Source organism: Melanostigma gelatinosum (genome assembly GCF_949748355.1).
Source record: "Melanostigma gelatinosum genome assembly, chromosome: 22".
Classification (NCBI taxonomy): Eukaryota; Metazoa; Chordata; class Actinopteri; order Perciformes; family Zoarcidae; genus Melanostigma; species Melanostigma gelatinosum.
Window position 1 is genome coordinate 7,756,318 of NC_136655.1, and position 17,008 is coordinate 7,773,325.

Here is a 17,008-nt window from a genome sequence, read left to right on the forward strand (position 1 = left end):
CATTTCAGTCTTCAAACTGGGTGCCAAAAACGTCTACATTGAAAGCACAACGTTTCAGTAGCTGAAATAACTGAAGCGAACTGATCTCAAATCTGGCAGAGGATCAAAGTGGGAATCTAAAGGACATTAGAGAGCAGGAGGAAGCGTGGGAGAGCAAGTGCAAGGATGGAAGAGGGCATCGATGGAGGGAGGAAAGACCAAAAAGAGAGATAATTACTACAGAGCTGGTTGCAGGGGCAGACTTTTTTCACCATCTTCCCTGTGCGGCCGGAAGACAACGATTGGAGGATTGGGAGAGAGTCAGAGTTAAACCACAACACCCGGCAACCAAACACAATGCATCCAAGTAGGATTATTTGAACTTGTCAATAAACAACACGTTGGGGGTTGAGTTGCCCAAAAACATCTTTACACTGAGCCCAGGGCCTGTAACACAGTGCCCTGTGAAGCATTCGTGTGCAGTTTTTAGATGTATAAAAATGGCGAGCGTTCTGTACTCTGCACTGTGAGAAAGGTTGATCACAGATGTTTGTCTTTAGACTATGCCAAAGATATGAAGACAACCTTCTGAGGAAGTGCAGACACCAACTTTAAGCCCACTTACTGCAGCAACAACAGCGCAGCCAATACTGGAATATTCATATTTTGGTTATAATACTTGTGTTTAACAGCAAATCAAAACTGAGTTTTTGCCTCAAAGTCTTGTCTGTGTACTGTGGCGTGAAGACGTTTTTGGTAACCAACCCCTGGTTCTCATGTGATTCAGAGTCCTCTATACAGCTCAAAGGGCCGTTCCAGATCTGGGTCCAAATTAAGATTCATATTTATTAAAGCACCCTGTTTCCAGACCTCCGAGTTGGTCAGCCATTTAAAAAGAATGAGGTGAAACAAAATGCCTTATTCATCATTTACATGAATGATCAAATCAATGCAATGTTTTCGTCCTCTTTGCGAACAGTAAGACCCAGGTCTGTCTCTCTCCCTTCCTGGCTGTGCAGTGACAGGGAACAGGTGAGGGAGAGAGGGGTGAGGAAAGGGAGTGAGGGAAAGGAGTAAGGAAGAGAGAGAGAGGGTTTGAGCTGCAGAGGGTTCAGAAGCATTCATAAACATGTCTTCATGATGCACATAAACTTTACCCAAGACGACATATTCTGATTAAAATATTACTTCGCACAAATAAAAGTGATAATCACGAAACAAAGAGACTGATGCACAGAACTGTGCTTCAACAAATGAGTCATTGCAATTAACCAAGTTTGATCAAAAGAAATAATAAATCTATTAAAAACTGTACGGCACAAATCTCAAGTCATCAGGTCTCCGCCTGTCTTTCCTCGTTAGTCTGCTTGTTTTCACAGAAGGAAAAGTTAGAAATGGAAGCAGTCAGGATTTAAAATTCAGACACAAACAAAACCGTATCATCGATTTCTAACTTACGACTAGAGATGAAAGGTACGAAACGCTTATCAAGCTAGTTGCCGTGGAGAATTATCTCATTGGCTAAAATGTAAACATGCTGCACAATGAAGCGATTTGAAAAAAATAGCATTTTAGCTGCATTTCTTTATTTCCCAGGCACCTACGGTAACTTGTTTCATGCGACCTTGTATGGTTACATTGCACTCATTTGTGACCGACTTTAAAAAAAAGTTGAACTTCGAACAGATACACCAGTTGCTCTTCTCTTTATTACACAGCAATTACTCAAATAGTGTGTATTTAACTGCACTTGATGTTACCAGCAGTACCTCTGTTCGTCGCCAAATCAACCAGGACAGATATCGTAAGGATTACAACGACTTCCCAGCCACTAATGTAAGTTCCATGTCATAGAACCTCACAGTTGCTTTACTGTGTTTTGGCTGGTAAATTCCACATGGCCTCTAGAAACAAACAGGTCTTGATGAAAATGGCAGTGAAATTTGTTGACTGTCTTTTAAAGTATTGCTTTTAGACGGGTAACGCTTTGCTGAGTCCTTTCTATCGATTATGACGCTTATTATTTTGTTTTTTGGCAATGCTGTTATTCTCTGCAGCTAAAAGTGCACAAGTTAGGAAATGACCTGTTTGTCAAGGATGACTATATCAAAGGAAAGACGGGAAGAAAGAATACTGAGAGAGAGTGGAATGAAAAGTATTTTAAAAAGTAAGTGAAGAGGACTATGGGAAGTTTTGGGACGTTTGTCATTCGGCTAACTTTCTGTATCCTGCAGCAAGCTCTTATCTCTAATCTTCCCTCGTTCCTCTGCATCTTATTTTCTTGTGGAGCTATAGTGTGCAGATTCTCTTTCATGTTTTCAGAAAGAAATTTTGTTCGACTGGTCATTTTGACAGATAACTTGAATCCCAACTGAGGCAGTGAGACAGGCTCTCAGGTTTAAAAGTATTAGCATGCATGCATATTTTCTATTAATGCCAGAAAAGCTGAATTTATTGGAGACACCAGTTTATCAGACACTGGTGATATCACAAGCAGAGGGTCTTCCTCCATCAAAGAAGGAAACCCACGGGAAGACAGGACGACTGTGACTTGACAGATATAGGAGTCCAAAAATAAGAACAAAAGTAAGGACAACGGGTAAAAAGAGAAGAGCAAAGAAATAAAGCGTTACACACAAAGAGCCAAGCAGGGCGTACTCAGAATGCGCGTCCTCCTGCCGCCAGGCTTGAAGGCCAAACGCTCCGAACCCCAGCTGAACTTTACACAGCCTGAAGAGAGGGAGGAGGAAAGAGAGGAAAGGAGAGTGCAAAGAAGAGAGGGGAGAGGTGAAGAAGATAAAGGGAGAGAAAATGAGGAGCAACAAAAAGAAAACAGGGACATAGAGACAGACAGGACGTACGTAAGACAAGAAAGGTACAGAAGAGAAGGAAGGAGAGACACAGGTGAAGGAATACAAAGGAAGAATGTAACAGTCAGTTAGCCATCACACTGCTTTACACAGAGCGAGAAACAGATGGAGAAAGATGTGATTTGTGAGCGAGTGAAGACAAACCAACTGCGTGCATTTATGCAAAGTATTTCTAATGTTGTGGGGAAGCTCGTGAGGCCTGCTGCAGACTGCGTGCCTACCTGGGGTGGGAGCACACAGGCTGGGCAGAGAGAGCGCCGCCTCGCTGGTGTAGGCCGAACACAGGTTGTTGCTGGAGGCGGAGGGTTTGAGTGGCTGGAGCAGAGTACTGCTGCACGAATCGGCTAATCCTCCGGGGGTTAACGGAGCCAGCTGGCCGGGGTACACGGCGGGGACGCTCTGGGCGGATAAAGTGCTGCCTGGAGACAGCACAAGGCATGGGCAGGAGAGGACAGGGCAGTAACGACACACCGGAGCGACCAGAGACACACAAACACAAAGATAATGGACAAATAGGACACCAGTCACCGTGGACATTTACATAGACACCCCCACACACACACAAGCACACAGCGAGAGACAGAGATGGGGAAAGCAGTCAGAAATGTTCAAGCTTTGAGCCTGCACCAGCGTGTAACCAAGCACAACACACACACACACACACACACACACACACACACACACGCATGCATAAACAGAGAGACAGTGTAACATTAGGGTAAACGTTTTTGACCATTCTGGCTGAAGTTTAGGACTAAAGATGTCAGTTTAACTAAATGACAGAAAATTACACATCGTCTCACTTTGGTCTGTTGGTATCTAGCTATAATGACATTTTTTGGTTTAATTTGTCCAGGCTTTAGTGAGATGAGTGGAATCTCACTTGTATTGCCCAAAACATTCAGAAATGTGATTTAAACGCGGTCAACAGTCGACAGCTATGTGACATTGGACATAAAGCATTGCTTGAGCTAAATGCTAACATCAACATGCTACATACTCACTAGTCCAATGTTAACATGCTGATGTTGATCAGGTAATGTTTAGCATGCTAACATTTGATAATCAGCACTAAACACATGATGATGTCGTTGGTTTTGCAGGTTTTGTCATAAACGAAAGTCTTGAACAAATGTGTCAACGTCAACTATTTTCAGTTCTCCTTCTGAAAAGACATGCTGCCGTTACATCTGGTGCTGTGAGCAACATACACCAACTCCTATCTACCACCATTGTGTCGGGGTGGAGGCAGAAATCTTAAAGATGAATATCTCAAATCCTGGACAAATAAAACCAACCACAGCATGGGTAGTAACCACTAGAAATAAGCAACCGATCATGCTTCTCTGAACTACGGGTGAACCAACTCTTCAATATAAATGTTTAAACAAGAGCCTACCTGGCTGTAACGGACTCTTGCTGCTGTGCATGGAGCTGGTTCTGGATAATTTGGAGGATTTGCTTTTGGAAGGACGTCTCCTCCTGCCAGTCGAGCCTAAAACTGGAGGGACCTACACAGAGTACCAGGACAGGGGGGTGACTTGCTATATGCTGTACGAGATACCGTTTGTAGTGTTCGGACAGATGCAGCCAGTGTGAGTTACCTTTCCCAGCTTGGTAAAGAGACCGTCTATTTCCTCCTTCTGGCGGGAGTGCAGGGCCTGAATCTCACGCATGTGCCTGGTGGTAGAAAGAGGGAATGAAAAATATATCAGAGGAATTTGACAAGCAAAAGAAAGACAATGAGAGTGAGGAAGCGAGGAGAGGGGAGGAGGGCCAAGTGTCACGAGAAAGAAGTAATGAAGGAACGTGGGTGGTTAACCTCATTCTTGAGGGTGAGGAAAGAGGAAGAGGAGGAAAGAGGAAGCAGAGCACAGCCTTCTATTATTGAGGGGCACATAAATAGAAGACAGAAGAAAGCTAAATCTAGTTTATTTCAAAGCAGTTCAACCTGAATAAGAGGTGATGGAAGGTGAAAGAGGAGAGAGGGTTGATAGAATAACAGAACTGTCTTTTCTCAGAGATGTTTGGGAAGAGAGGATGGGATGACTGACTTTTCTCTGAGGTGGCTGACTTCCAGTTTAAAGTCTTCATCCTCAAATTCGGAGTCGTTGTCACTGCTGATGTAGGAGTTATTAAAGGAGTTGTTCAGACTGGGCAGCGAGGCTTTAAGAGGAGAGCCTGGACTCAGAAACTGCCCATAATTACTGGGTCCATTAGCAGCGGGTGGAGGCGTCTGCCTGGACTCGAGGTTCTGCTCCTGGGCACAACTGACTGAGAATCTACCAACACGGGCCTCTGGGTTGGTAGTAACCTGAAATAAAAGCACAAAATATTCAATGGAATAATGAATGAATGAACGAACGAACAGCGGGACAAACAAAGGAACCCCCTCACACATTACACTACTAGATCAAAAACAGGAAACAGGAAATACCTGGAAGCGTCCGATGGTCGTGGTGGGCTTAGGAGAGGGGCAGGGTGAGGTGAGGGGGGAGGGGTGGTCTAACCCTCCCAGAGTCCGCTGGGGGAGTCCATCCACAACATCTCTTTGTCCTCCTCGTCCTCTCAGAGGAGACGAGGAATCCTTGTGCAGTGTATTCTCCGGGCTGGAGAGACTGGAGGAAGACGAGGAGGAAGAGGACGAGGAGGAGGGGGTGGAGGAAGATTCAGTGCACGCTGGTCGTTGGCCAGGAGGAGCTTCGGGAGCCAACGAGACCTAATCGGCGACAGGAGTCAGGGAAAGGGGACAATGTAACAGATACAACTTAAAATCCACAAATTCAGGCAACCTGAAATGAAAGGTTTATAACAGACCTCTAAAAACATCCATTATGTCTCCCTTAGACCCTTTGAAGAGGAAACGCGTAGATATTCTTGAACGGTCTGTAGAGTAGGGAAATCTTACCTGAAATCTTCCCAGTTTGATTCCACCTGTAGGATGAGGACCAGAAGACGACCCAGTTGCTTCCTCCAAAGAGAAGGGAACTTAAAGACAGATATTAAAAACATTAGACGGACAGATAAACAGCAGCTACAGAGACCGACACATAGAGTCATAGATTTATATACATACTTGCTTGTCCCGCTGAAGGTGCGCCACTGTGAGACTGTAAGAGAAGAAAGTGAGTTAGTACTGAGCAGTGTCATTGAAATACAATGCAAGTCTGAGTGATATCCAAATGTGTGTGTGTTTACCTGTGTGTGTGTGTGCACGTGTGTTTACCTGTGTGTGTGTGTGCACGTGTGTTTACCTGTGTGTGTGCACGTGTGTTTACCTGTGTGTGTGTGCGCGTGTGTTTACTTGTGTGTGTGTGCGCGTGTGTTTACCTGTGTGTGTGTGCATGCGTGTTTACCTGTGCGTGTGTGCGTGCGTGCGTGCGTGCGTGTTTACCTGTGTGTGTGTGTGTGAGTGTGTTTACCTGTGTGTGTGTGGTGACAGGAACGGTCTCTGGGCTCAGTGCTCTCCTCAACTGAGCATCCAGGTCCTCCAGAGGCTGCTGGGACTGGAAAAAGACAGATACACGATTAGACTTAAAACACACACACACACACACACACACAAACACACCCAGGATCGGCCACTGAAGTTGATTAGCGATACAAGCACAGATCAGCCAAAAGCACACATGTATGGTTACTAGAGCTGAACCATAATTCACTATTATATTTTACTGCCATTCAGCAGATATGAGTGTGTACATTTTAGAAGCCAGCGCATTGTAAAAGGTATTATCCTTGTTCATCAGACCCTCTTCTGTGCCAACACACACACACACACAATCAGGTAAGGTGACATAGAAGGCATGCACGGTATTCTCCTGCAGTATTTTAACTGCAATTTAAAAAATAAATCATTAGAATTAAAATGATGTTCATCAAACGGGACACGTCTCGCCCATGAGAGTTAGGTAAGGGATGAGAAGTGAATGTCAGACATTTCATAAAAGAGCTACAAGTCATATCTCACTAGTCAGCGGTTACATGGAGGGACTATTCTCTGACGGCAGCATCCACAGTCACAACAAAACAGTCTGGAAACTAGAGTTCAGTGTCTTCTCTGCCTTGAAGTACCCGGTCCTCAGCCTGTCCCCTTTGTCCCTCTCTGTCCCATTTCATTTGTGTCTCTTAACCAGCCTTGCTCCTTTCCTATTTATTTTATCATCCATCATTAATGTATTTATTGATGTCACACTGTAGAGTTTATTGTGATGTGTTCTTAGTTGTTCAGGATGTAAAAGTAAGATTTGTGATGGAGCTGAACCATAACGTCTGAGGTCTCAGGTTTCACAAGCAGAAGCACGATTTATACACAGCAGATACAGCACAACTGTAATCATATGCAGTGCAGGCTCAGTTGCATACAGTGTTGCATTGGAAATAAAACTCTAAAAAGTGAGCAAAAAACAAACAAACACCTGTATTAGACAAGGTCCAGGGAAGGATGGCAGGAGTTCTGAAGGAGGAGAACTGGCCTAATCCCAGAGAAGGAGAGTCGATGAAAAGACAGAGTGGGAGAAATGAGAGAGAAAAGATTTGAAGAGGAGGTTTAAGAATAGTGTTCGTTGTGGAGAACGTTAAAAGAAATTTGCATGCCAGATGAATTGTAAGGAAAGTAAGTAGAAACATCTTCCAACACCTATCATTTTTAAAGATTAAATAATCTGCGGCTTCTTAACCTTTAAAAGTGTACTACTGTAAATTAACTGGGCAGTTTCTCTTCAAAACACTGGTCTGATAGCTGACCGCAGAATTAAGTAACCAACACGACGACTAGTGCTTTAACTATATCGAAATAACTAGTATTGCCATCGACGGCTAGACGGGCTCACTTACCGGTGCCCTGGTTAAAGAGGGTTTGGATGGAGTGGTCTGGCCAAAGGATGAAGCAGGGAGGACTGTAGAAACTGAAAAAATAAAGTCAGTAAGCAGCATTATTAAAACACGTTAACTGACCCGACACACACAAACATATGAATCTACATACCAATCGGTGCAGGGCTGGAGATAGGTGTTCCAGGGCCCTGGCTGGGAAGAGGTGACCCAAGTGACAGGCTGCAGGGGGGCTGAGGAGGATTGGCTGGCTGACTGGAGCCAGGTGTGGTGACAGATGTGCCGGAGGTAGAGCAGGGGCCCAATGGAGACGAGGTACCTGCCACAGGGGCTCCAGAGGCAGGGTCAGCAGCGAGGATGTCTCCCTGGGTGGCTGGCGCCCCTCCACCGAGATCCATGAAGAGAGAGCGCAGCTTCTTCTCCAGAGCTTGGATGTCGTCCGGTTTGCCTTGTGACTCAGCGAATGCCTCACACCTGAGAAAAATATAAAGGAATGTTTGGCAACTCTGCTCAAGTCCTAATAAATAAATACACTAAGGAGACACATCGTCCATCGCTCACCTTGCATCGCATTCCCCACAGTGTGTGTGCGTCTGCCCAGGCAGGGCACTGGTGGACACTGGCTGAGGCCCCACAGCGGAGGAGGAGGAGGGGGGAGAGAGGATGGGGTGGGAGGCGGCAGAGGGAGCGAGCTGGGGGCCAGGGATGGCAGTGGTGGGGATGACGGAGGAGGAGAGGGAAGCGGTAGAGGAGGAGGGGGGAGAGACTGACGGGTGATCGGAGGAGACTTCACCGGGTGGAAGAGCGGAGGAGGGAGGGGAGGTTACAAGAGGAAGAGTCTGGGCGGGAGGAGGAGAGGTGAGCATTGATGGGGGGATGCTGGAGATGCTGGCAGGTGGTAAAGTGGAGGGTACTGAAGTAGCAATCACAGCAGGGACAGTTTGAGACTGAGGCTGGGTGAAAACCTGGGGCTGAATTTGTGCTTGCCCCTGGACCTGCACCTGTCCTTGGGGCTGGGACACAGCCTGTATGCCCAGCTGTGGTAGTACCTGTGACTGAAGGATGGACTGATTCACCACAGTAGGGGGAGGGGAGGAAGAGGAACAAGGGGGGCTGAGACCAACAGCGGGCTTGGAGCTGGAGGAAGGGGGAGGAAGAGAGGCATCCGGGGCCTGCTCCGGTGTCTGGTTCAAATTAAAAGGGACAAGTCCAGCCGTAGCATCCACGGTAGGAGTGACTACGCTAGCCTGTGAAGGGAGAGACGCTGCTGCAGGCTGCAGAAGGGGATGGGTGGAGTGGATTAAAGCGGGGGCGGTGCTGGGTCCGGCATCAAACTGGTTCTGTCTGAGCTCAGAGAAGGCCTGTTGTAAGCTGATTGCTCCAGCAGAATGGGACAACCCCAACCCTTGGGCCGCAGCCTGAGATGGAGCTGAAGCTGGAGGAACTAAAAAAAAAGAAACCCTGTTTTAGTCCCAAAAGTCCTTCATGTTCACTTTAAGATCTTTGACCTATCCGTACTTGTACATTTTCATTGTTTGTTTTCACGGTCTTGGAGATTGAAATTGGGTGTATTTTTCCACATAGGACAGGTCATATGTACATATGTTCAACTTTCAAAGGAGGTACAGCAGTTAAAGGGGAACTTCACTCCAACAATGTTATAGGGGTGCTATACTAACTCAGTGGAATACTCTTTTGAAGGGTCTTGTGGCTGTTAATTCAGTGACTGTCTATTTGGTTTGTTAAAAAATGTTCAGGTATAGATAGACAGGTTTCAGCATGAATCAAGGTCAGAGTGTGGAGAGGGGGGGAGATGGTTAATTAACCACTTATAAGTTTGGCTACCTTCAGGCTCGTGGTCCTGATTGGATTTGTCGTTTGGTCCCCTTTGGAGTGTTCAAAAATTTGGGAAGGACTAAGAAGAATTAAACATTTTGTATTCCAATGTTCTACGAAATGATCCTATTGTAACAAATCAAATGAATGCCATTGTCTGATGGCATTTGGACAGAACATTTGCACTATTTCCTTTAAAAGCATTACAGCGTAATCTGATGAGTGTGTGAGTACGCTGTCATTTAGTGTTCGTTCAAGTTAAATTGAAGAAAAATGGGGCAACCTGGGTCTTAATTTAGTGTTTCTATTTTTTCGCAATCATTATAATCTGGAAGTCCAACAAGTAAGTACTTAGTGGTCATAAATTGACAGGTTTTAAACAAATCCTTCCATTGGAAAAGAAACAGCGTGAACTGTTTGTGTGTGACACACACACACACACACACACACACACACACACACACACACACACACACACACACACACACACACACACACACACACACACACACACACACACACACACACACACACACACACACACACACACACACACACACACACACACACACACACACACAGCCCGAACCTATTTCAACAGGAGGTGCACGGGCAGGAGAAGGAGATGAGGGAAACATTTGTTCCTTCAGCCTGGCTTCAGGTACGGGGCTGACGATGAACCTCCGACCTGCTGAATGGACCACTTGTGCGGTTGCACTGGGAGGGATGTCTGGGGAGAGATGAATGCCAAAACATACCATTGTTATTGGTTCATCTCCGGGAGAACAATATGCAAACTGCTATTCTTTTCGACAGCTAACCTGCTAAATAAGCAACAGGAAGCTTTGTGGATACAAAATAGACGCTTTAAAGAGAAAGTACGGGAAATCTCTGTGTGAACATTCTGTCTGTGGGAATTTCATGCTGTGCTCAAGGAAACACCTGCAGTGGGAATGCTTGACCCAGATGATTACAGTTGCCACCCTGTTGCTCGACTGGCACTTAAACCGGTGCATGTTGTTATTCTGAGGCTTTTTATTGTGTTCGTTTTACCTGGCATGGGGACAGATATAGCAGGAATCTGCAGCGCCATATCACCTGCCATCTGTAGATCAACAACACAACATGAAATAAACACTGAAAGATAGATGGTGTAAAAGAGGTAAAAGGTACAGTGTGTATATTAGCAACTATTTTAGCATTTTGTCTGTCAAGAAGTCCAGCGACTCCAAAAAAACAAAGAAAAAGACAAAAAAAAAACCACAAAGAGAGAAAGAAATATGGACTATGAGTGTTGCATTTACCTGGCTGTTTGCGTCTCTCTCCAGACCCATCTCATCTGCGTTCTCTATCACCTCTCGGACCTGCTCAATGAATGACTCCCTCTCACTCTCCAGAATGAACTCACTCTGGACCTGATGTGAAAAAAAGACACGTTAAGATGTGTGTTTGTGATACGTGACAGAAACAAAGCTGGTTTGTACTTCCTATGCCAGTGCGTGGCCACCGAGGTATAATTTTGCTCTGTGTGGGAACCTGCTGATTACTCAATGAAAGGACAAGAGCGCAGCAATTATGTGTACTTCAGTGGTTTTGGGTGACAACGAGTAGATGGCACGCATACTGTCATGTGAAGCACATTCCAGCCTTTTAAAAGAGGCATTAAGGTATTAATACAGGTGGAGCGAGCGAATATGATGGCGTGTGTGTGTACCATGATCTGGGCGATCTCTTCAGGGTTGTCTCCATCCAGGTCAAATCTGAAAGTCACCATCTTCCTATTGTGGGTCTCCAGCTGACACTCTGCTACCCTGTCTCCTCGGTTGGAAATCTACACACACACACACACATAAAAAAAAATCAATCAGAAATGGAAGACGGAATGTAAACAGATAAGTATCTCTCATAGATGTTTCTCATTATGTATATTGAAACTCGTAACTCTGTAACAACCAATAAAATACCAACAGTGGTACAGTGCAAAAGAGGATTTATCGTTTCATTATGAGTATATAGGATTCATAGGACGTGTTATTACATTGAGGACATGGAGTTTCGCCTTTGAGATCTTCTCATGGCGCGATCGGCTTCGCACAGAGCGTCTCTGATGTCGCTTGGTGGAGCGCCCTTCATGGCGGCCTCCTCCTCCCTCGTTGCCGTCACTCAGACCTGAAGTCTCAGAGTGGCCGCTGAGGTACAGAGGGCAAATTTAACAAGAGACAAAGAGGTAAATAGTGAGAGACGACATCAAAAACAAATGAAATGTGATGGAAAATATTTGAGCAGTTCAGACATTGTGTTTGCTTGTTAACGCATTTATTACCTCTCTATAGATGAGAGCACTTGAGGTGGCTGTAGTTGGGAATGGGACAGCTCTGAAGACTGAGAGGCAGACTGAAACACACACACACACAGGCACATGTAAATGCACGTACACACACAATCAAGATGATCGCTATCAACACAAACACCAGGGACATTTGGGGAAAAGAAAATGCAGCAGGAAGGCATGAAATATAAGCAAAGTGTGACAAAAATAAGAGAGAAAACTAACTAAGAAGTGGGTTCATGATTTTAGAGCAACACTATATAGAGCAGTCGTGAGACAGAATTGGTCCGAACAACAACTAAAACTAGAGCATGGAACAACAGTGAAAAAGTGGACCAAAAAGAAATCTGCAGACAGTGAAACATGGATTCTATTGGACATTATTTATCTGTAGACCAATTAAAACGGTCTCTGATATCACACCAACAACCCAGGAATCCTTTCCACCAATTATTGCTTGATTGTGTTTTTCTAAGTAAGTCAGTCAAAACAAGCCACACAAGCTATTCAACAACCGACTAGTTATTCAATGTAGTGAAAGGAAATCAGAATACGTCAGCACATTAAATGAGATGTCAGTCATATTAATAATCACTAAAATGTACTGTAAATGCAGTACCATTGCAAAATACCAAACACCAACTGGAAACCGTTCAGATTGCAGTTTAACAATGTAACTACCGTCCAAAACAGATGTCCAAACTGTTACTGTCGGTTTGCAGGATAAACCAGACCCGCTGTACGAGTCATATGCAGATAGTCAGCCCATCTCTACAAGTGGAACCACTTCAGATACGTAATTCATATTTCTGTTCACCACATTATCATCATGGCTTTCCAATTTAGCTTTTTTACATTCTAATTGGCATATTTTGGCATAGAAATGTAAACATTTCTCGAGTCGTAAAATTCTCCAACTCCCGCCGCTGGGTTTTAATGCTGGTCCCTGTCCAGGATCATCGAGTGTAACATATTACTTCAGTTTTTGTAGCATTTTAAACCATCTTTATTTCTGTCACAGTATGATGCTACCCTGATGACATTTTTGCTGTGTGCAGCTGTACCGTTTATATTCAATTGCTTCGGGGTCCAGAAGTTTATGCAGTCAAGAGTTTGGTGAATGTGACTTATATGAATATGAAAATGTTCTTGCATCTTATTAGCATGCATCTTTCAAATGTGTATCATGGACAAGTAGGAATTCCATAAAAACAAATCCAATAATCCCAGGCACTTGAAAAGGATTCAAACAGCTACATCATTCAGGTGTCGGGTCTGAATGTCTATAACCAGTACCTGGGGCGGGGCTTCCATGGGAGTATCGGGCGGGGCGGTGACTACACTGATGATTGGCACCACCATAGCCAACGGCTGAGGCACAGGTAGGGGCACAGGAGGAGGAGGAGGAGGAGGAGGAGAAACAATAGTAGGCACCCCAACAGGGAGCGGCAGAGGAGAGGGAGGGGAAGCCACGACCGCTGTCGGCATGGTAACAGGGAGGGACGGCGATGGACAGGGCAGTGTCACCAAGGAAACGGAAGATGGAGTTAAGCTGGGCTGAGAAGAGGAGGAAGGGCCAGAAGGAGGAAGAGGAGGAGGCAGAAAGGGAAAAGAAGGGAGAGAGAAGAAGGTAGATAAGGCCGAGAGGACGGGCAGGAGGAAAAGTGAGGGAGCAACGTCATCGAGAGGATGAGGAAGCAGATAACCCCGAGCAAGGACAGATATATATCGCCTGAGTAATGGAACAGTGATATAACTGTCGGTTCACCTTAAAGGCTTCACATCAAAAGAGAAACGACTTCCCTGTTAGCTTGTGAGTCTGGTTCTTTATTGATCTCCATGATAAATCACGTTTAAAATAAAGGACACCATCTACAGTTCACTGGAACATTGATCGAGCCCATTAGTGACAACATCTGAAATTAAACAACACACCCTGTGACACAAGGTTTGTGTAAAACACACACGACTCTTAAGATCATGCAACCGCAAATATATCTCAACAGGCAATGTAGAGTGTGGCTTTACACGTAGGAGGAGAGCAGGCAAAGTCTTTGTGCAATGCAGATGGGCAACACTCTTAACCCCGTATTAAAACACACACACATAAAACCTACCTCCAGATGTGTTCTCACACTTTACTTAATGCTGCTCTAAGTCTATATTGAGTTTAAAGGCATTGCATGTGTTCTTGAGGTTTAAAAGTCAAATGCATTACTTTCCTCATAAAACGGTTGCAAAGGGCGATTTTTCTTAAAAGGTGTGAAACCTGCACAGTTTACGTCCATGTTTACTAGCGAGCAGTCTTCTTGCTCCCTCTGCCTCTGTTGGCACATCGCTGTGCACATTACAATAGAGTGCTGCAGGGATGACGTGTTGTTGTAGGCCAATAAGTTAACGCCGCACTGGCTCCCGCGACAGAAAGCCAATGGGATCTTTCTATTGGAATTTTGCAGAAAACAAGCTCTGTGGCAAATAAAACTGTATTTTAGATACACGTTTTGTTCAGCAAGATAATGAACACCACTTTTTATTTAAAGCCTGAATACAAATCAGAAGAAGTAAAAAGCAAACGTTCGGCTGCTACAGCACAGAGATTATTGCATTGTAGTTGTGGTCTGCCTCCTGTTCACACCGACTCTTTACAAGTGAACCGAGAGGAGTGAACATGAAGCTATGTGGACCGACAGGTAACTGCTTGATTGGACAGTTTTGGCGATTGTCCTCCCACATCCTCAGGACCCTCGAGGGAAATTAAATTCTGATGACTCAGGGACAGATGGATTCATCAGAGTTGAACTTTTGAAATAACTCTAAAATCACATATCTGACAACATTAAATCCTTTGTTTCACACCTCCAATGAAAAGCACCAGAGTTCCCTCAGAAGTGAACCGAGACCCACCTTTTCTCGTCTCGTTTTGGTTGTTTGGTCCGACTGACTGCTTTCACCCAAACGACCCGTGTTCGTTTTCATCCAAACCAAAGAGGTTAAGGTGTAAAACCATAGCATACTGGATTTTGGCCTGAACATCGATGCTACACCTTTTCCACTGCCCACTGCCACCAATATTCATCTTTTACCATTTATCAGGTCTGATTCAGGAAGTGACCCATCTTCATCTGCTAAAAATGTGTGCATATATTTGCCATCTATGTTTTAATGGAGGTGGTTAGAAGGAGCATTACATCTGGGGTGAACAAAGGAGAACTCTACTAACAATAGGCATCAACAAAACAAACAGATACACACACCATCACTAACAGATACACGAGGGCACCGACAGTACAGACATGACAGCCACATACACTCGCATATGTTCTGGTACCTCAACTATTGCTAGCCGAGCAGCTTGGTACAGAAAGTAAAGATGTTCTATACTGGGAGACGGACTGAGGTCAAAAAACTGAACACACACACACACACACATTTGTACAGACAAGTAGACAAGTATAAACACACATAAGGACAAACCCGGTGATAAGTGTAGGCAGCAAGCCAGAGTGGAAAGAAAAACAGAAAAACAATCTGAGCTGAACGAAGAAGAAAGAAGCAAAAAAAGACGAGCAAATCATGCAGTAATAACACATGGGCCAAGAATGGCATTGAATATGAAGACTGACGGCAACTGTGTGTCCATGTGTGTCTCTGGGTGCCTGTGTTTAAATGTCTGCAAAGAGCCAGCAGCAGCAGCAGCTTGTGTCCATTAGGAGTTTATTTGTGAAGTATTGTGTTACATGTACAGTATATTTCATTAGTGGTGCTACTTTACGTACCTGTGAAGACGCCTGTGGCAGAGATGCGTGTGTGGGGCTCTGAACTGATGTAATACTGTGACTGGAGGAAACAACCTGGAGAGAGAACGGAAAACAGTGTGAGACAGAGAGCAGTGGAGAGAGAACTACTCAATATGAATATACATACACGCCAGTATCTTTTTTTGGTTTGATAGTTTTTTATAGCGAGTGCAGTTCCCAGTCACGTCCTGATTATTATAACCTGGATAAACTCAAATCCCAGTTGTGGGAAACCAAAATTTGTTGGAAAATGCCAGGTGGGAAAACCAATCTTATCCAATTAAAATCAGTTTTTTATAACCCCCCCCGTGTTGTTAATTCCTAATTGGTTGTCAAACAATATTACAGTAAAAATATTCAGTAAAGTATGAATCATGTCAATGATTGCAATAAAAGTGTTTTCTAAACACTGACTGTAACTGAGGGGGAATGGCTGTTTTGCTCGTCCATATTTTCTGAAAAGACTAAATGTGATCTCTGATCAACATCCAATTTAATGCTCAATCAAATCAGTTTGGGCTGCAATTAGTTCACCGCAGTGGCTTGTGCTGGGGGCAGAACGACTGTGGTGTAAAGTGCCAGCTCTGTGGGAGTCGATACCTTGAAGCAAAGGCAACAACTTCAAAGTGAACGCCGACACACAAGTTATTGCTGTATCAGCACATACGATATAGGGTGGAGTTATTTTTAGTTTTTAATCTTTTTGGGGTTTGGACATCAAGGGGAGGTGGTGTTAAAAGTGAGAGGAAATTGATGACATGAGAGAAGACTGGAAGTCTAAAAAGTGACTTTTTAGGTTGCTTTTCTTACCTCTTGGGGGGCCCCAGGAGGAGCTGGCTGGGTGGGGACAGGGACCAGAGGGGGTCCCTGGGGAGTGGACTGGGGGGTGGGCGTCTGAGCCTGTTGCTGTGGAACAGATTTAGAGGAAGACAGACAGAAGGGTGGACGGAGAGGACGAGATGTCGAAGGACATAAAAGGTTGGAGGAGAGGGGCGGGAAATCAAGAGAAATTGGCAGTAAGGAGAAAAAACAAAAGCCGAGAAAACAAAATCAGAGCATGTTCGCAGTTTGTCAACCAGAAACTGTACATGAGTGCAAACACAAGGTACTTCTGCAGTTCTCTAGTGATCAGCTTTTAGTCTACATATTCTTCTTGTGTATGCACACATGCACACAGAGAACGTCCATCTATACGGCGACAGATATATGCACACCAATACCAACTGCATACACGGCTCGTAGTGTAGCATGTACAACAGCACAGGCACAGAACTGGGGTTAGGCAGGGTGTAAGTACAGGGATTGGTTTTGTTTACATGCAGGTCAAACCCTTAGTGATTGGTAGTGATATTAAATCAAAGAAG

General features: G+C 44.7%; 1 protein-coding gene across 2 annotated transcripts in view; it reads right to left on the bottom strand.

Moving 5' to 3' along the window:
* The window catches only part of wnk1b (WNK lysine deficient protein kinase 1b), a 72,866-nt gene that overhangs the window by 7,307 nt on the left and 48,551 nt on the right, over positions 1-17,008 (bottom strand). The window contains exons 14-37 of one of the 2 annotated variants that reach the window (XM_079294489.1): positions 16,455-16,550; positions 15,624-15,698; positions 13,144-13,404; positions 11,842-11,912; positions 11,557-11,707; positions 11,233-11,349; positions 10,823-10,933; positions 10,572-10,623; positions 10,108-10,248; positions 8,732-9,126; positions 8,244-8,671; positions 7,837-8,156; positions 7,686-7,756; positions 7,268-7,324; positions 6,272-6,355; positions 5,926-5,959; positions 5,758-5,837; positions 5,287-5,568; positions 4,904-5,163; positions 4,454-4,529; positions 4,249-4,360; positions 3,071-3,268; positions 2,617-2,709; positions 218-259 (exon numbers count right to left, since the gene is read on the bottom strand). In XM_079294489.1, the coding sequence (XP_079150615.1) occupies positions 218-259; positions 2,617-2,709; positions 3,071-3,268; positions 4,249-4,360; positions 4,454-4,529; positions 4,904-5,163; positions 5,287-5,568; positions 5,758-5,837; positions 5,926-5,959; positions 6,272-6,355; positions 7,268-7,324; positions 7,686-7,756; positions 7,837-8,156; positions 8,244-8,671; positions 8,732-9,126; positions 10,108-10,248; positions 10,572-10,623; positions 10,823-10,933; positions 11,233-11,349; positions 11,557-11,707; positions 11,842-11,912; positions 13,144-13,404; positions 15,624-15,698; positions 16,455-16,550 (3,607 nt within the window). Of the gene's footprint in view, positions 1-217; positions 260-2,616; positions 2,710-3,070; positions 3,269-4,248; positions 4,361-4,453; positions 4,530-4,903; positions 5,164-5,286; positions 5,569-5,757; positions 5,838-5,925; positions 5,960-6,271; positions 6,356-7,267; positions 7,325-7,685; positions 7,757-7,836; positions 8,157-8,243; positions 9,127-10,107; positions 10,249-10,571; positions 10,624-10,822; positions 10,934-11,232; positions 11,350-11,556; positions 11,708-11,841; positions 11,913-13,143; positions 13,405-15,623; positions 15,699-16,454; positions 16,551-17,008 lie in introns of both variants that reach the window. The other variant, XM_079294490.1, reaches the window with a different exon arrangement.